Source organism: Equus przewalskii, chromosome 29 (genome assembly GCF_037783145.1).
Source record: "Equus przewalskii isolate Varuska chromosome 29, EquPr2, whole genome shotgun sequence".
In the NCBI taxonomy this organism is placed as follows: domain Eukaryota; kingdom Metazoa; phylum Chordata; class Mammalia; order Perissodactyla; family Equidae; genus Equus; species Equus przewalskii.
The window spans coordinates 28,126,572-28,139,476 of NC_091859.1; the positions used below are offsets into that span (position 1 = coordinate 28,126,572).

At 35.8% G+C, this 12,905-nt stretch overlaps 1 protein-coding gene across 3 annotated transcripts in view; it reads left to right on the top strand.

The window, feature by feature from the left end:
• Positions 1-12,905, top strand: part of HCFC2 (host cell factor C2) — a 77,098-nt gene that overhangs the window by 22,323 nt on the left and 41,870 nt on the right. For all 3 annotated transcript variants that reach the window (XM_070600744.1, XM_070600743.1, XM_070600745.1), the window contains exons 8-13: positions 189-356; positions 892-944; positions 5,780-5,957; positions 9,372-9,575; positions 10,145-10,218; positions 12,118-12,255. In XM_070600744.1, the coding sequence (XP_070456845.1) occupies positions 189-356; positions 892-944; positions 5,780-5,957; positions 9,372-9,575; positions 10,145-10,218; positions 12,118-12,255 (815 nt within the window). The remainder of the gene's footprint in view (positions 1-188; positions 357-891; positions 945-5,779; positions 5,958-9,371; positions 9,576-10,144; positions 10,219-12,117; positions 12,256-12,905) is intronic.

Consider the following 12,905-nt stretch of genomic DNA (forward strand, 5'->3'; position numbering starts at 1 on the left):
ATCAGAAACCCAGACTATTTTCATTTGACCTCCTGTAGTATGTTTATCTGAGCAAATTTTCTCCCTCTTGGTAAACCAATGAAATACTCATTGGTGACGTTTTCAGAGCTCCAGGTCCACAAAAACTGTATAGGCAAACTCTTGATACATTTGAAACTTACATGTATAATATCCATATTGTTCTTTAGAGAAACCACCAGCACCATCACAAGTACAACTGATCAAAGCCACTACCAACTCATTTCATGTCAAATGGGATGAAGTGCCTACAGTTGAGGGCTATCTTTTGCAGTTAAATACGGACTTGCCATACCAAGCTACATCATCAGATTCTTCAGCAGCACCAAACATGCAAGGTAACATAATTTTCATGCTCAAAGGATGCATGGTCATATGCTTTTTAAAAAAGATGCTGCAGAAAAGCCTACGATTAGACCTGGTCCAAGAAATTTTATGTTTCCTGCCTGGTAAATCAAATATGTTGTGTTTCAACTCCGAAACTTGACTGTCTTACTATTCTGATGTAGTAGAACACGCAGACATGTGGGGTGGAATGCTTTTTCTGCAGTCCGTTTCAATGTACTCTCTTAATTTGACATGCTGCTTGACTTTAGGAGATGGTTTTAATTAGCTTTCAAAAATATTTCAGCTTTTTTCAAAAATATTTTTAACTAACAGGCACTTGGAAAGTAAAAGCTGATTTAATCTTACATGTTCTTCCAGAAAGGATTTCAGTAAACTTTTAAGCAAACTATTAAGAAAATAGATAAACTTTGATAAAGATACTACTTCTTTAAACTTTAATATGTAACTTCTAAAAGTATTTTATTGTAATACATTTTATTGAAGCTAATTTAGAGCATATCAGTCTGAACCTTCTCATTTCTACAGGAGTCAGGATGGACCCTCACAGACAAGGCAGTAATAGCATCGTTCCTAACAGTGTAAGTTTAAAAAATTATGATGGTAAAGGACTATTTATGGTTATGGTCCCAATTTTTATTAATATTTTTAGCATATTGCCTTATAACAGGGCTTCTCAACCCTGGCTGCACATCAGAATCACCTCTGAGATTAAAAACAAACACAGATTCCCAAGCCTTTCCCCAGATCTAGTGAATCGGAATCTTTATCGTGATACCCAGGTAGCTCTGTTTTTTAAAGAAAGGTCCATAGATCATTGTGACAGTAGCCTGAGTTAACCTCTGGCCAAGAGAATCTAGCCTCATTACACATAGCATCAGAGGTTAATCCTTTCTAATTTATATTACAGTGTCTTGAAATCTATATTTTGACATTTCTAAACATCATACACACATTCGTTTTAAATTTCTAAAGATATGCTCCAAATATGTATATGAAATATGTTCCTTATTATGTATTTTGTTTACCAAAGAATATGAGTTGCTGAGTTTTGAGCACCTTTGTTTTGAAGTTATTTCTTGTTTATGAAGTGCTTCACAGTATGTACTTGTGAAGACTGATGAAAAAGTTAGTAGGATTTAAACTGTTTTTATCTGACAAACTGCTATCTACATCCACAGTAGACTCTTTTCAAGGGACATGATGTAGGTATAGGCTCACATGTTCTGAATATGACTGAGGATCAGTAATGAGCATAAAAGGCTGTTGTCAGGAAGGGTATGTAACAAGTAAAGCCCATACAGTTGCTTATGAGTAGCTTGTGTTAATAGACGTATATATACACACACATATATGTTATATGTTGAATATATACATTTTATATATATACACATATAAATATATATATATATCTGTCTTGCAAATTTAGATGGTACTACAAGGTTTCTAATGAAGAGCAGTAGTTTCGTAATCTGTCCCTCCCTGCTCTTGATTCCGCCTCTCTAGAAACAACTACCTTCAACTATTTTAGCTTTCTTCTAGTATTTACCTTTGTGCTTTTAAATAAAATCCTTATGCTGCTACTTCATGACTTTCTAGTTTTGGATCAGTTGTCTTCAATAATGGAAGATGAAGGTTGACGATCTCTTAAGATACTGACATTTCCTCCCCTTCCCCTTCCCACGTCCTTTAGATATTTTTAGTTGAATCCTTATTTGATGTTTACGTTATGATGATAACATGTAGTATGCTGTGAGTATTATTCCTTTTTCATGTAGCTTTTTGTTTTTCCTGGGATTGTTAACTCCCTCACTTTTTCATTTGCTTAGTTTTCTCCTTGCTTGTCATTTATTCATACTCGAATTCTCCAACAAAATTATCAAACTTTTCTCAAAATATTCAAACAACGTATAAGGTAGTTCCCCCTGCCCTCCCCACCCCCCGCTGCACAGCTGTCATCTTAGATCTTTCCTTTGTTTCATAGTAGGATTTTCTTTTATCTTTTTCCTGTGTTAGAACCCATGTTTCTTGATCTCATTTCTTTCTCTTTTTTGATGTTTTCTCGTTTTGTTGTACATTCCCTCCAGTGGTTTCCTGAGAAAGGGTTTATGAAAGGTAAACTTTTTGAGATCTTGCTTATCTGAAAATGCCTTTTGTCTATTCACATTTGATCGGTAGTTTGGCTGGGTTATAGAATTCCGTGCTGGAAACTTTTTCCTCAGAAATTTAAAGGCATTAGCATTCACTGTTGCTGTTAAGAAGTCTGATGCCACTTAGATTCCTGATCATTTGTATGTGACCTAATTTTTTTCTTTTTATCCCCAAAATTCTGAAATTTCAACAATGATGTGCCTTGGAGTGTATGTCTTCATTCATTGTGCTCTGCACTAAGTGGACCCCATCATTCTGGAAATTCATAGCTTTCATTACTGATTATTTCTTCCCTCCATTTTCTCTCTCTTATTTTTTAGACTCCTGTTAATTGAATGATGGTCCTCTTGAACTAATCTTCTGATTTTACTTTTTTTTTTTTGAGTAAGATTAGCCCAGAGGTTATATCTGCTGCCAATTCTCCTCTTTTTGCTTGAGGAAGATAGGCCCTGAGCTAACATCCGTGCCCATCTTCCTCTATTTTATATGTGGGACGCCTACCGCAGCATGGCTTGATAAGCGATGCGTAGGTCTATGCCCGGGATCCAAACCGGCGAACCCTGGGCTGCTGAAGCAGAACACACAAACTTAACCACCACGCCACTGGGCCACCTCCTGATTTTACTTTTTATTTCCTATTATCTGTCTATTCTGCTTTTGAAAAATTTTATTTATATTATAAATCTTCTATCCCATTTTTAAATATTTTCAGCCACATATTTAATTTCTAAAACATTTATTCTTTATTTCTTTTGTAGCATCTTATTCTTGCTTCATAAATATATCATCTTCCCTTATCTCTTTAAAAATTATGCTTTTTTTAAAATTTGGAGTTGTATTCTGCTCTCAGCAATATTTCTTTTTTTCAAGTTCCTTTTTTAAAAATTTTCTTTGGTCTCAGATTTTCCTGTTAGAGGCTGTCATCAAATGTCTGGTGATGCTTGCCTGTCCTTTCATGTTTAAAGTGAGGCATTAAAAAGGAGCTTGTCAGATGTCTTAGTCCATCCAGGCTGCTGTAACAAAATACCACAGACTGGGTGGCTTTTAAGCAACAGAAATTTACTTCTCATACTTCTGGAGGCTGGAAGTCTGAGATCAGGGTGCCAGCATGGTCAAGTTCTAGTGAGACCACTCTTCCAGGTTGCAGATTGCTGACTTCTCATTATATCGCCACTTGGTGCAAGGGGCAAGGGAGCTTTCTTGGGCCATTTTTGATAAGGGTACTAATCACCAGCCAAAGGCCCTACCTCCTAACACCATCACCTTGGGGATTAAATTTCAACATATGAATTTGTGGGGGACGCAAACATTCAGACCATAGCAGAAGGGCTATGCGTATGGGCATGGCTTGTTGATTAGTGTACCTTAATGAGGGTGATTGGGTGGGGACCCACAAGTATCAGTATCTGTGGGTCTTTTCTCTTGGACCAGTGAGTTTCCCCTGAGAATTCTCCAGCCTCTTGCCTAAGGGTTGGTTATAAGCCTGGCTGTTAGTATTCTCAGAGCTTAGTGAGGGAGTGTGGGGGTGAATAGTCTCTCTGTTCAGCATGCAGACTTTCTCTTAATCTGCATTTTCAGAATGGGTGCCTCTCCTCCACCCACACCTGAAGGACACTGCACCACAGTCCAGAGCCTCACATTTCAGCCTTTCTACCTATTTTCCATCTTTGATTAGAATGAGGGAGAGGAATTTGTTTGGCTTTGTGTACTGGAAGAGCCGAGCTGGGGCGAAAGCCACTTTTTACACAGTCTTGCGTATGGTGAGCGTTTACTTGCACTCTGCACCTCCGGCTCCAAAGAATCTGATGTCTCCAGTCCCAAGCCTTTCTGGACTCTGGCACAAATGGTTTGCCTCTTAGTGACTTTCTGCCTGCAGACTCTTAGCTTTCAGCTTTTTCTGCTTTATATCTTCTTACCTACTGTTGTCTCTTCTCTCATTCTCTTTTTCCTTATAAGTTATACCTTTATACTTTTGTTTATTCCTTTACGATCATTTGAGTTGTATTTTTGGAGCAATCTCCTGAAACATGTATTTAATCTGCTATGTTTAACCAAAAACTCAGGGTTTATTTATTCTCATTTGACCAGTTCTAGTTAGACTGGATATCTGATACTGCTCTTTTTAAGCAAAGAGCACATTAGAGACAGTATAACATGGTCAAATTCTAGTTCTGCTACTTACTGTTTACCTAACTGTGGGTGTATTATTTGAGATCTCTGAGTCTCATTTTTTCATCTGTAAGCTGGGGTCGTATTATCCAACTTATAGAATTCTTCTGAAGATTAAATGAAATACAGATTTTATTAATATGTAGCACAGTGCCTGTCACATAGTGTAATGCTCCCTAATAGTTGAAGCTGTCATCATCATTTATTAACAGTAGCACTATCAGCATCAGTTAGAAGTACAGAGCATGTTATGGACAAGTATCCGTAGAGCCATGAGAGATTATAATTGACAATATCGTTATAATTGACAATAAAGGTGGAGACAGAAAAGTAACAAAAAATAGGTACCTAAAAAGGAGCAACAATATTGGGGTATTTGAATGAAGCCAAATCCCTTTTATGGCTCAGTAGACCTATAGGTATTACTGTATAATAACTGAACTGAATATCTGAATGTGAACATTGATGACTTGAATTATCAAAAAATTTAAATGTGTTCGTTGTGGTGTATCTAAGAAGACAAAGAAAAATGTAATTAGGAAGATTCCTTCTAAAATGTTTAATAGTAAAGAATAGTTATATGTATTTGTATTAAATCTTGATATCTCTATGGAAAATTCAGTCATACAGAATAATTTATTTGCTTGAAGGTTTCATATAAATGAGATTTTGCTTTTAGGAGTCATCAGATCTTTAGTATACATGTCTGACCTTGTTAAGAAGATTTGACCAGAATGTTAAACTCAATAGCTTTGATAGTCTCCTATGCTACATACATTTTTACTTGAATACCAACTACCACTTATAAAAATGTAGATTTTTTCCCTCAAAATATACCCTCCCTTTCCCCTTCAGAACTGGCCTTTTGAGAATGGAGATTAAGTAAAAAGAAATTGTTTTCTTAAACTATTGTAAAATGTAAAGAATAATTCTATACAAATTAAGAATATAATTTAAACTGTTTTATATTTTGATAAACTTATTTTAAGAAGCATTTAAATTGTAAATTATTTTGCATTTTAAGTTGTAAATTATTTTTTTATATGTATTTCTCTTCGAACATTGCTTGTTACAAAAACTATTTTATTTCTTACAGATCAATGATACAATGCACAGTGCGAAAACTGAACATGCAGCTATGAAAGGAACTTCCGTGAAAAACAAACTGGATCTCAAAGCATCAGCTGATTCTAATGCCATTTTACATTCATCTTTGGCAACTAATGCTTCTAATCATAATAGTTGTGTGGTGGATATGATAAGGAAAACTGAAGGTATATGATGGTATTTTAAACAAAGCTGAAGTTTTTTATAATAATAGTGGGGAATTTTAGAGTCTTGCAAAAGTAATTGTTATATGGTCTTGGTCCATTTTCAAAATAATAATATACCTACCATATTGACCGTAGGTAGAGTGATGTCAAGACACCAAGCAAGCACTTACCCGAATAGTAATAATTTGTTATAAGCTGTGGAATCTAAATGAGGCAAGCTCTTATGTGACGTTTGAGATTGGCTAGTGTGTCAGTGTCACTGTCTCATTGTTCTATTTTCCTAGATTTATTTTGGGCAGGGATTTTTATCTATCTTGTTCACCTTTATTTCCCCAGCATCCAGATCCTGCCTGATAAATAGTCATCACTTAGTAAACATTTGTTTAGCAAGTAATTGAATTATCCTCAGAAAGATAATCTATTTATGAGAACTGTTGATTAGCCCATTGCATTCATGGGATAGCTTGTAATTTGGTGATCCTTATGCTTAAAGTAAGTTATTTGACTATTCTCATGTCATTTGAGATATACAATGCCTCTGATTTCAGTATCTAAGTTATTAATCTCATTCTGATATATCCCTGACATAGGAACATGTAGCTTTATTTTTAACTTGGAAAAAGTCATGACAGATGATGTAAATCTAATTCCTCTTCAATGATTCAAACTTAACCAGATGAACTGTTCTTTTTATTTCCATTTTTTATGAATCCATGGTAGAAAAATATTCAAGGAAAATAACTTCATATAATTTTTCTCATTTCATTACTTGTGGAAGAGGAAAGCACTTTTTAAATTAATTTGCTGATGTAAGGGAATCATTTGGTCAAAATTATAAAAGCTTGGTCCTGGACCTCAGTTTAAGTTCTTTACTATAGTGGTTTGCCATGTCTGTCTTTTAAAAAAGTTTATGCTCTTGAAAACAAATATGAGCTTTGAGATTTCTGAACCTTAATACACTCTAAATCCTACATTGTAAGGCAGTCTAGATAAAATTAACACTAGGCAAGTGGGAAAACCAGAGTGGTTGCACGGTGACAGATTCTGGCACACCATGGACATTTAAATGTGTGAATGAGTGGCTCCCCAGTCTCAGGTCACTGAGAGGAGGCTGGGCTTTGTCTCTGCAGGTTGTCGTAGCTGGTATGTTTCAGAAGGGGAAGAGCAACATGATTAGCTTTTCTTTTCTTTTCTTTTGGAAAGGACACTCTAGCCTCACCATCAGTAAGAACTATAGTAGGAAATGATTGGGAGATGTGTTAGAGGGTCCTTTTAGGACTCTAAGAAAGGTATAGAGACTAAAGCAGTAGGTGGGTTGGAGAGGAGAGAATGCATCATTTCAGAGACTTTTTTGTGTGTGTGAGGAAGATTGGCCCTGAGCTAACATCCATTGCAGTCTTCCTCTCTTTTGTATGTGGGATGCCACCACAGCATGGCTTGATAAGTAATGTGCAGGTCCACATCCAGGATCCGAACCTGCAAATCCCAGGCTGCTGAAGCAGAGTGTGGAAACTTAATCACTGCACCACTGTGCCAGCCCCCAGAGACTTTTAGATAGTAACATCTATTAGACTTGGAAATTGGTTGGATATGGGAAATAAAAATCAGTTGAACTTGACTCCCAGTTTTTGGGGTTAGACATTTGATAGATAATGATACTCATCATCAAGATAGAAAATATAGGAGGAAGAACAGATTTGGGAAAAAGATGGGTTCAACTTTGAACTTATTGTTTTTGAGGCACTTGAGGAACATATGGTAAAGGTTTCTTTTTTTTTTCTTTTTTTTTTTTTTGAGGAAGCTTAGCCCTGAGCTAACTGCTGCCAATCCTCCTCTTTTTTTTCCTGAGGAAGACTGGCCCTGAGCTGACATCCATGCCCATCTTCCTCTACTTTATATGTGGGACGCCTACCACAGCATGGCTTTTGCTAAGTGGTGCCATGTCTGCACCCAGGATCTGAACCCGCGAACTCTGGGCCACCGAGAGGCAGAACGTGCGAACTTAACCACTGTGCCACTGGGCCGGCCCTGGTAAAGGTTTCTAACAGGCAGTTGCGTACTTAGGTCTGGAGTCTAGGAGACAGTTCTTGGCTGGAAGTATAAATTTAGATGCTCAAGGTATCTAAAATGTCAGCTCACAAGAGCAGGGACCTTGTCTCATTTGTTCACTGCTAGGTTCCCAGCACCTGGCACAGTGCCTCGGACATAGCTATTTGAGAGATGTATGATTTGTGAATAGTAATTAAAGCACAGGGAAAATATGTGACGGGAGAAAAGAAAGGGCTTAGGAACACCTGCATTTGAAGAGTCATTTGAAGAAGAGAATCCATCTAAAGAGATTGAAAAGGAGTTCCTAGGTTAGGGAAAGAACTTAAAAGATTGGTGGTGTATTTTCTTCCTCTGTAGTGGGCATCACAGTTTGTGACTATACATTTATTGTATATGCATGCCTCTCTCTACCACATGACTATAAGTTCATGAGGGATGAACCATGCCTGCCTTATTTCACTGTAATGGAAACAAGCACAATGTCTGGTGGATAGTATGTCTTCAGTTTTGTGGAATGAATGAATATAAAGTTATAGAAAGAAACAGCTTCAAAAAGAAGTATGTGGTCAGCATTGCTTACACTACGGAGAAGTCAAGGAGATGAAAATGGAAAAGTTTCCCGTAGAAATCATTGACGTTTGCCAGAGCTGTTTCATTAGAGTACTGTGTGCTAGCAACCAAATTTGGGGAGGTCAAGGAAGTAGACTGCTCTGAAGGGAATTAGCAAGAGGAGATGGTAACTGGAGAAGACCTGTGGGGTCAAGGAAGTTGTGTGTGTGTTTGATTGAGAGACTTGATAACGTTTATGGACTGAGGGCCAAAAACTGCTGAAGAAGAATAATCTGAAAACCCTGGAAAGAGAGGAAGATTGATGAAAGAAGTTCCCAAAATATGGAGGAAGGAAGGGAGCAAGAGCACAGGAGGATAGATTAAACTTCCTTTGGAGAGAGGTCAGCTTATCCTCTGAAGTGGAAGAGAAGACAGAGAGGAAGGTACAATCGTCAATACGTTTCTAGTTTAGGGCAGAAGGAGGCAGAAAATTGATGGTGTTCATGTCTGATGACCTCTGTTTTTTTCCTCTAAAATGGAAGGCAAGGCCATTTGATCTATGATTTAGTAGAGTTCGAGAACAGTGATTCACTGCTTAGAATAGAAGAAGGAGCTGAGAAGTGGACATCCATTATGAATCTAATGCACTTAATTTTTCTAAACATTTTGTGCCTAATTCATATTAATGACATTTGCAGTGCTCACATTTATGATTTTAAAATTAAAAATATGAGGTATTGTATGACAAGAACTATAAGAGAAAACAATTATCTGTAGGTATTATGTTAATATTTGCTATTTTCCATTTAATTTTAGGTCCTCACACATCAGCAAATATAGGTGTTCTAAGTAGTTGCCTGGACTTAAGAACAGTAATCCCTGAAACTTCTGTATCCAGTACTGTTTCCAGCGCACAAACTATGGTAACCCAGCAGACCATTAAAACTGAATCATCCAGTACAAATGGGGCAGTTGTTAAAGATGAAACTTCACTAACAACATTCAGTACCAAATCTGAAGGTTTGAAATGTGTTTCACATACTGTATTTTGAACCATTTTTGTATATAAATTCATCAAACTTATTTGTTTTAGATGGGAATTGTATTTCATCTTGGATTGAATCATATATAAACAGATAAAGCATTTCAATTAAAATCATTATAAATATACTCTTTGCTGCCTTTCATACAATAGTTAAATCAGCACACACTGAAGTACAATCAGAATGTATCTTTCCTACAGTGAATATAATCAGCAAATTTTTTTTTCCTTAGAAAAGATTAGTTCTAGACTATGGAGTAACAATTCTCTCAGCTTGAATGATTTCTGATTTTGTAAATTCTCATTTTATTCTTTTGCAATAGGAATTGTGTTTCATCTTTGGTAAACTTTCTCTGAAGTTCTAACCTAGTTATCAAACCCTTGAAAAACGAACTTTGTCAATTAGTTTGAGTTAGAGGGTCCATATTTCTAATTGTTGTGGTTTTCTCCCGCTGGCTGTTTTTTGTATATTTACAAATTATATTTTAACATGTCTGTTTGATAAATGATTATGTAAGTCTCATCTGATGAATTGTTTAATTTTTAGTTGATGAAACGTGTGCACTGCCTGCAACTAAGATCAGCCGTGTAGAGGTGCATGCTGCAGCAATGCCATTTTCTGTAAGTATATGACCTGGAAATGACGTGTTTCCAGACGGTTAAGTACGCTTTAAATGCTGAGCAACTTCAACGTAAATTTATGAAAAGATTCTTGGGTGTCCTCTATTAAGGATTTGACATAGGTTGAGAAATGAGGGGTTGAAGAGGAAAATGTTCACAGTCTGATGTTAAGTGAAAAAAGCTGGATAAAAAATAATATATGTATGTATTGTGGCCCCAATTTTATTAAAAAATACACACAACAGATAAATTCACACTCTCCCATGAGTCCACACACGTCCAAACTAAATGCTAGATAACTTTCTCCAGGTTGTTGGGCCACAGATAATTCTTACTTCTTTATGCTTTCAACATTTTTCTGTAATGAAATGTATTACTTTCATAATCAGAAATATGTGAGTGTACATATATGTGTAAATTTCATTAGTGGTTTAAAAAATAAAAGGACATATTATGGAACATAAAACTTGAATGGTTCTATTGCTAGCTACTTAGTAGAAGAGCAACAGAATATGGCAATATTGAGTTAGATATACCTGTAGGGGTAGCCCAATAATCTCTGACATTAGGTTGTTTTATGGGAGGCCGGAATTGGTCTGCATGGCACCAAGCTTAAAATGCTAGGAATATGCCTCACAAGTATGCCAAGATTGTCTTAATTAGATAGATATAAGGATAATACGTGTGTGTGTGTGCATATACTTTTCAATTTATCATTGATTTCAACTTTATTGCTATGAGCAAGAGTTTTAATTTGACCTAATATTTACCTTTTAGAATCTTCTAGAATTGACTGTAGTTTTAGTTTTCTTTCAATCGTGATTTTATGGATTTTGATCATATAGATACCTTCATCAGCTGTCACCTTTCCAGAATGTTAAGTCCTACTGTTCTTAGACTCTTCTCAGAGAAGAATTATTAAAATGAACTTTTTTCTCTTAAATTTGTTTCGCAGTGCGTCAGCCAGAATGGTATTTGTTATTTTAGTTGGAGCCAGTTGTTTTATAAAAGTTGTGGAAGAGAGTTTTTAAAATGAAAACAAGTTTAAACCTATTCCTTTTTTTAAACCTTAAAGACTCTAGTTAGCTCACTTTGTCATGTGTGATAGCCTAAATAACAAATAATGTGAATTATAAGCATGTACCTCTACTGTTATATATTTAAGACAGAAATAAATAACTGAAGTGCACATTTGTTTTGAGCTTCTGGAAACAGTGTCTCAATTATAAAGAAGATGGCTTAAAAAGGTTAGTTCCAGGCATAAGTATAATTCACTTATCACTAAAAGTAGCTTAAGGTAGAGGAAGTTATTTGTGTTAAAGCAAGGTAAAAAATGTAAAATTGTTTAATCTGCTCCCCTTTAGTATATACTAAAGTATGGTCAAATTGCATTTTAGTTTTGAACATTTTTTCTCCTTTTAGGTTTGGAGAATCACAGGTATTTCAAGTGCAAACGTCACTGAATTTCTGCTAGTTGTTTTTGAATCTAGAAATAAGCCAGCTTGGAATGAATTTTTCCTTATTTGCTCCTTTTGGAGCAATTCGTAATGTTACACTAAAGGGATTATCTTTTCCGAGAGAGTCTCTGAAATGACAGTGTTCTATAAAACAGCTGGTATTTTAACATATCACTGATTGGAAAGCATGCTAACTCCAGCTAGGTTGATAGTACAGAGCTACTGACTTGGAGAATGCCTGTCACTCCCTCTGTTTGAATTGGCCTCCCTGTTTCACTGTCAGTTGACCTAATCTGTTAAGAGTCTATTTACTTATGAGCTATTAATGTTGTGGTGTTTAGCCATATACCTACTTGTAGATCACTGCATGGATTTATTAAATCTTGAAATTTCGTGTATGTTCAATAAGAGTCTTCATAAATTTTTCTGTCTCTGAAATTAGAAAGAAACTCCGTCAAATCCACTGGCCACAATGAAAGCAGGAGAACGACAGTGGTGTGATGTAGGAATTTTTAAAAATAATACAGCTTTGGTGAGCCAGTTTTATTTGCTGCCAAAAGGGAAGCAAAGCATCTCAAAGGTAGCTATTGAAGGATTTCTACACTGAGTTACAGCCTCCAGAAGGAGATTTTTCTTATATAACTTTGATTCAGGTCGTTTGAATGAGTGAAATTGCAATCTGTTCACAATCTGTAATTGAGAGTTCTATATACCTAGTTATCTTGTATTCTTTTTAAGGCTCTTTTTATAGAATATATCACAAGCAGGTCATTTGAAAAATCTTATACGATCACTGGGCTGGATTTTGAGTCATAAATAATGTAGTCTGGCCAATACAGATAAGTAGTTTTTTGAAATATCTGTAATTTTGTTACCTGGTGTGTTTAGAGAATGGAACATTTTTTTCTTACCAAGAACTTTTTTATTCCTGATTTCACAATTTAAAAAATGTAAAAGCCCCTATAGGCCATTGACTACAATCTAATTTTTCCTAAATTCTGAAGCCCCTTAAAGAGGACCTCGTATATATAAAGGAGACATTAACCCTGTAAGAATTATGAAATAGATAACAGCTCCAAAGCCTACTGAACTAATTTGTTTGTGTAATAGAGAATTTTCAGAGAGGGAATTGCCAAGGAAATAGATACTCAGTTTGAATCTCCCAAAGATCTGCACAAATGGAGAATATGTCATTTATCATTATATTTTAGTTTCTCTAAGAATATTACT